The 7,288-nt window shown below is 38.7% G+C and overlaps 1 protein-coding gene across 5 annotated transcripts in view; it reads right to left on the bottom strand.

The window, feature by feature from the left end:
* Window positions 1-558: 558 nt before the first annotated feature.
* LOC106867995 (uncharacterized) overlaps window positions 559-7,288 on the bottom strand; it is a 67,676-nt gene continuing 60,946 nt past the window's right edge. For all 5 annotated transcript variants that reach the window (XM_089337671.1, XM_089337673.1, XM_089337674.1 and 2 more), the window contains 4 exons: window positions 6,544-6,626; window positions 6,336-6,415; window positions 3,533-3,697; window positions 559-1,005 (listed from right to left, as the gene is read on the bottom strand). In XM_089337671.1, the coding sequence (XP_089193797.1) occupies window positions 925-1,005; window positions 3,533-3,697; window positions 6,336-6,415; window positions 6,544-6,626 (409 nt within the window). In that variant the 3' untranslated portion in view covers window positions 559-924. The remainder of the gene's footprint in view (window positions 1,006-3,532; window positions 3,698-6,335; window positions 6,416-6,543; window positions 6,627-7,288) is intronic.

Genomic DNA, 7,288 nt, shown 5'->3' on the forward strand with positions numbered 1-7,288 from the left:
AACCCCACCCCACCCCACCCTCATAAAAGTAAAAAATAAAACAACAAAAACAAAAGAAAAAAACCCAAAAATCTAAAAAAAAAAATATTTTAAATAAAAAAAAAATCAACCACTAACAATGGCTTTCTGAGCTGGACTGCAACAATCCAACAACACACCACAGACTGTGAAAACACAACCGAGATAAACGAGACCATATACACACGCACACACACATATATATATATACTTACATATATCTATATACATACATACAGAATATTTTATATACATATATATAAATACATACATACACATATAATACACATACATACATAATATTCTATATACATATATAAATACATAATACACACACACATACATATTATATATATATATATATATATACACATATATAATGTTTTATGTGTATATATGAGACATTAGTTTAAAACTAAGCAAGGATTGGCCAGCACCCCTCCTACCACATTCACACACATTACCCAAAAAAAAAAAAAATCAAGAGAGAAGCACGCTGGTTGCCAAATTGCAGATGAAAACTGACACGAAAATTTCACGTTTTTTTCTTCTTTTTTACTGTCAACCGACATGCTGTACACCTTCAGCCTCTTTTCCTTTCTTCACCTCTTCCTACTTTTATGTGAACGCTGTAAACATCCATCCACAAGCAGGTTCTTATGCAGAGAGGTAAGGTAAAGTCAGGTACTACACAGTGAGGCTTTGTTCATATTTCATTTTTTTTTCGCTCTCCTTTTTTTTTTTTTTTTTTTTTAAACCAGCCACCACCAGTGCTGCCATCTATCAGTTTCTGTCTGTTTGTCTGCCAGCCGGCTGGCCTGCCCCCCCCCCCCCGCCATCCTCCGCCGTGTCACTTTCAAAGGAAAAGAAATTTTCATCTGGATCGCCTCACTGAGAAGGGGCTTGTCATGATTTAGCGGGGACTTTGTCGATTTTTAACTTCTTGCCAGCAGATGAATGAGAAGATGTAGCTGAAGGGACACGGCTCTGAAATCGAACAAAACAACAATTAGAATCATAATAATTTTTATGATTTAAGCACAAAGCCTAAAAAAACAAAAAACAAAAAACAAAATGGGGGGGGGGGCGATCAGGGAAAGGTGGGGGTGCAGAAGTTTGGTCACATGAATTTCAGTACTTAAAACTAGAACTTCATTTTATCAATTCTTATTTCTTTATTGCCCACAAGGGGGGACAAACAAGGACAGAGAAAGGGATTAAGTCAATTACATCGACCCCCCCCCCCCTCCCCCAGTGCATAACTGGTACTTAATTTACCGACCCCGAAAGGATGAAAGGCAAAGTCGACCTGGGCGGAATTTGAACTCAGAACGTAACGGCAGACGAAATACCGCTGAGCATTTCGCCCGGTGGGGTAACGTTTCTGACAGCTCGCCGCCTTGAAAGATAAAGTTCACCTCAGAGGGGTGTGTAAGTTGGCAATTCAGCAAAAGAGACCGACAGAAGACGTACCAGGCTTTAAAAAGTAGAAGTATTGCAGTTGATTCATTTGACTAAACTTCAAGGCAGTGCCCCAGCATGACCACAATCTAATGATTGAACCAAGTAATATATATATATATATTCTGCTTCTTATTAAATACTCTTTACCTGCTTTGCACAGTCATATAAAGCATCTGCTACTAGTGAGAGGGAGGGAAAAAGAGATTATGTGATGCTCATGCCATAAGCCAACATCATTCGTGATGTAAGCAAAATGAAATAGCTGCAACCAGAAAATGAAACTGGATTTCTGATACTACCCAGAGAATGCTTACCTCCATACCCTAGGTTTCTATGCACACACACACACATGGTTGTTCTTCTCCCCACCTCTACAACCTCCAAGCAGTTTCATTAATATAACTTTATCCATTTCATAAAGCAATGTTGTGTGTGTGTGTGTGTGTGTGTGTGTAACTAGAAAGGGGTTTATATCACTAAGCTAGCATCGCTTTCAACAATCCTATACTGATGAGAAGTTGAAGGGGAGGAGGGAGAAGAGGAGAAAGAAGTGGAAGGGGAAGAGAAGGGTATTAAGTAATGTAGTGCCATAATGAGTGAGATAATTGAAACAGAAAGGAAAGATAGGATAGGGAGCTGGGCATATGTGTGTGTGTGTGTGTGTGTGTGTGTCAGAGCTGAGGAGGGAAGGCAAAGTGAGAAAAGATATGTAGTAAGGATATGTGTTATTGGATGAGACACTCTAGATAGATAGATAAATATGTAAGTTTGTGTGTGTGCATCTCTCTCTCTCTCTACACACACACACATACGTGGCTAGATAGCTAATATATGTTACCATGTCAGGTTTCTGAATGAACACAAATTTTTCTTAAAAGCCTCCGAAAGCAACCGTTGCCTAAGGGGACAGCTTGCATGCATAGGTTTTATGTTTGCATAGGTATGAAGTCTGTATACACATAAAATGTGTGTGTGTGTGTGTTTATTGTGGATGAAAGACGCACAAAATGTGATTGACTAATACCAGAGAGTATGGTAGATATTACCCTGGCCTGTTTGCAAATTAAAAAAATACTTTTCGGCTGCTGGAGGTAGGTGAAAATGTTTCACAAAACACAGCAAAACTCAAAATGGATACAATTTTACATTTGTCATAGAGGATGGTCTTCAAACCAAAATTAATGTGTGTGTGTGTGTGTGTGTGTGTGTGTGTGTGTGCATCATTCACTGACAAGAGATCAACTAGAAACAGATCCATGCCACTGACATTACTTCTTTCAGAATAATTCTTTCATCAGAGAAAAACTGAAATTTTGGGATATGAGAAGCAGCTGACGGAAACGACAGACGTGAAGAATCTAATGTGTTGTGACCTTGTTCTTCCTTTTGACAAACAGAAAGTAACAATGCCACTATGACACTCTCTCTTTATCAAAAGGGCACAGAGTGACTGTCATAATAAACCCACCCATTGTGTTGTGATTTGAATTCACACACACACACACACACACACAAATAAATAAGAAAAGAAGAAAGTTCAAGAAAGTGAGGCTTTTATAGTGATTAGCTGAGTAAGAAAATATAGGTAGGTGATTAAGTTAAATAGGAATAGGGAAGATGGCCTTGTCATTAAGGTAACAGACAAATCAATCATGAAATCACCAGTTCATACTCTTTTACTAAAAGTACATAGTGTTAGTGGCTAAAGTCATTCCACTCTCAAAGAGTCAAATCCATTCAATTGTAGGTTCGTTAGGGCAGAGAGAACTTGCCATTCTATGCAGCAGCTTCAGTAGCAGCCTCAGGCTGTTATCTAAAAGTGAAGAATTCCTGTTAGTTTATAGTAGAGAGTTCCAGCATGAATAGTTTGGAGTCTGGCAAGCTGACTAACTTTGGATAGACAAGAAAATAAAGTCTTTGGTAGTCACCGAAAGCCATGACTTTCAGGACTCACACTTTAGGCAGATATATTTAAAATGACTTTATTAAACTCGTAAATCAACTGGAGAAAAATCACAAACAAATTTTTCGAGATAATAAAGACATTTACCTTGTTCAATTTGCCGACTATTTTCTCATACTCTTGAGTATAAAATGCAAATACTTCTTGGCAGTCTCTCTGGACAGAACTGCCAAGTGGATTGTACAACCCACAATTATCACGTACCAATGACATATCAGTATGGAAATCTTCCATTGTAGAATAATATCCAGACTGAAATAAGAGAATATACATACATATACATATTTCAAAAATGCACAGAAAATATACCAAAAAAAACAGAGGCAGGTGAAACAACAACAAACAGGGTGCATTAATTTGACGCTCCGAGCCTATACTCATCTACAGACAGGATAGGTGAAGAGAGAAAACAGATGGAGAAGACCTGTCCCCCAGAGCAGAAGTGTTCAGGCCACTTCCCCTAGATTGGCCTACAAGAGCCCTGTGCTGGTGCCATGTTAAAAGCACTCAGCACGCACTATAAAGTGGTTGGCATTAGGAAGGGCATCCAGCCATAGAAACCAAGCCAAATCAGACTGGTGTCTGATGCAGCTCTCCAGTTTGTCAGCTCTGGTCAAACCGTCCAACCCATGCCAGCATAAAAAAAACAGATATTCAAGGATGATGAGATACACATACACACACATTGAATACACAAGAACAGAGCTCATCAGTTACCTCTGTTGTGTGCAACAGATGATAAAAGATGATGGCAATCATATGCTAAAAACCATGTCATGAAAGCGTAAGCTAGAACCATGCCAGCATAGAAAAATTTACGCAAAATGATGAGGATTGAGTAGTGGTGGGCAAATCATGGAAATGTTCACCAGGAAACTCCTCCTCTTTTTCCCCCACACATCAGAAGCACAGATGTAAGGCGTTTACATTCTTATAATTTTCCTGCACAGCCGAGGCTTTACTGCTGATTCATGCTGTTTTGTGCATAAAGAAAATATGCTGTCTAGCTAATGATGAGCCACCTAAAGCACAAATATCAAAATTAAGCTCCCCATCATGGTAATAACTTAATTTCTGACTGCTTCATATAGCAGCTGAATATTCTATGCTATAAACTGGAGAGGGAAACTGAGTACATCTCTGGGGATGTGGTCACTAAATTGTGAAGGGGTCTGTCAGGAGACCCACCCCACATCAAAACCCAAGAAGGAATGTATTTACAATTTTATAGTTCAGTACCACAGAAGAAGCTTTCTAATATTTAAATAAATTTCAGTACTTCTGGTTTATGGTATGTTGTGCGCACACACACATATGTATGCATATGTGTATATATGAATGTTTGTGTGTGTGTATGTGTGTGTGATCATTGTTTAACATCCGCCTTCTATCATGCTGACATGGATGTTTTGAGAGGAGATGGCCAAGCAGAAGACTGCACCAGACTTCTGTGTCTGCTTTGGCACAGTTTTTATGGTTGGACGCCCTTCCTAACACCAATATATAGTGGTTGGCGTTAGGAAGGGCATCCAGCTGTAGAAACTCTGCCAAATTAGATTGGAGCCTGGTGTTGCCATCCGGTTTCACCAGTCCTCAGTCAAATCGTCCAACCCATGCTAGCATGGAAAGCGGACGTTAAACGATGATGATGATGATGATGATGATGATGATGATGATAGTATTTATCAAACTCTTGTTACCATATTTCTCTAGAAATACACTCACTTTGTCTCAAGTGATTTTTAAAATAATTAACAATTTAGTAAAATAACAGTCGTTATTAAGTCGGGGTTTGTAATTGAAATTAACATGAAATTTTTGGTGGAAGGTCTTAATTTACATCACCCTAAAACAGGATGTTTGTGTCACATAGAACCAGGAGGGTTTGGGTGGTCTGAGGAAGGCTAGAAACAAAAGGGTTAAACAAAAATATCGCTGAGCGTGACAATTAAAATGAAGTCTGTTGAAACTATAAGGAAAACAACTGTATGCTGATAACAGTGTAAAAATATACTTTGCTTCACATACAGTCTACTTCTCAATGAAGTGGGTTTTATGTGGGTTTCCAGTCTGCAAATATTTAGAAATCAAGATTACTTTGAATTTATCAGATATCTGATAAATAGCATACTTGTCACACCGTAATATACATTCTTAAGATTTTAGAATTAAAAGACTATATTTATGACAAACACACACACACACACACACACACTCACGTGCAATACGACTATATATGAAGTGTAAAGTAATATCTATGTACATTTTTATAATTCAAGCATCATATGAGCAGAGCTAGAATAGTTGGTTTTATTTTGAAGTAGATACTTTTACAAGCACAGTCTAAATAATATTTATTTTACTATTAGCAGGAGAGAGAGTTTGTCTGTGCCAAGATTTCAAAGTCTTCTCTATTATATACTGTACAACAACATTTTTATGTCTTTGGTCTGTGAGTGTTATTTCTTATCTGCTTCAACCTAGAAATCAAAGGAAATGACTACTAATCTCTTCAAACTTTGCTTTTGTGACCTGGACAACAATGTTTTCAAAATGACCTATTTTTCCCCCATTACATTTCAGACAGATTCAGTGTTGAATTGCTGAAGCAGAAATATCATTATAGCAAATAATCTGCTGAACACCACAGATTTGCTTGTCAGTTGCTTGACCGTAACCACTTGAGCATGTCACTTGGTGGCTGACAGTATGTGCATTTCTGATCATGAGCAGGAATAATGAGTGGAGCATCATAGCCATGTGTTAAAGAGGGATTCTTTGGGGGTCTGAATAAATATCAAGGACAAAAATTGTGTTTGGAGTGCTGTGAAATAGGCCTAAAACCACACAATTGCACCCTGTGTCTTTAGTGAGGAATAATGAAGCTCACCTCCAATCGTTTCCGTATCGTGCTGAAATCCATAGGAGTCTTCACAATGGTGTAGTAGTCAGGGGCCTCAAGAGGATCCACTGAAATGGCAAGGAATTCACAATAAATTAGGGGCATACATACAACTCACAGTAATTCTATTATTTTGATGAGCATCTTTTAGCCTCTTTTTTAATTAATTAATTAAATATCAAAGCAAGACACTAACCTGGTCGGGTGAACCATGATGCGGCATTCAGTTCCCCCTTTTCTCGATTGACTCCTCGGAAGCGAGATACTCTCTCTAAAAGCCTGCAGGAAAATAATTCTTAAGATAAACAGGGTTGGTATTTCCCTTACACAGTCTAAAAATTATAAAAGCATGAAGCATGATGTTTTTTGACACTCCTTGTTGACAAACTGTCCTATAATTCTTTACTTTCAAATATGAGTATCCTTTAGCCAAATGAATTGACTCCAGGACTGTTTTTTTTTAAAGTCTGATACTTATTCTATTGGTCTCTGTTGCTGAACCACTAAGTTACAGGAATATCAACGCACCAACACCAGCTATCAAGCAGTAATGGGGTCAAACAGACACACACACACCATGTGGTTGAGAAGCAAGCTTGTTACCACACAGCCAAGATAGATAGATAGATAGGATGTAAAGAGCATCCAGTCCACACTGTGAAGTGGTTGGCATTTGGGAAGGCATCCAGCTGTAAAATCCATGCCAAAACTGACCTCGCCTGTGCTGGTGCTATGTAAAAGGCACACAGTCCACTGTGGGGTGGTTGGTGTTAGGAAGGGCATCCAGCCATAAAAATCATGCCAAAACAGACACATTAGACTGAGGACTGGCAAACTAGATGGCTGCACCAGGCTCCCATCATCATCCTTTAACGTCCGCTTTCCATGCTGGCATGGGTTGGACGATTTGACTGAGGACTGGCAAGCCAGATGGCTTGCAC

This window comes from Octopus bimaculoides, chromosome 19 (assembly GCF_046866305.1).
Source record: "Octopus bimaculoides isolate indiv1 chromosome 19, ASM4686630v1, whole genome shotgun sequence".
NCBI classification, from domain to species: Eukaryota; Metazoa; Mollusca; class Cephalopoda; order Octopoda; family Octopodidae; genus Octopus; species Octopus bimaculoides.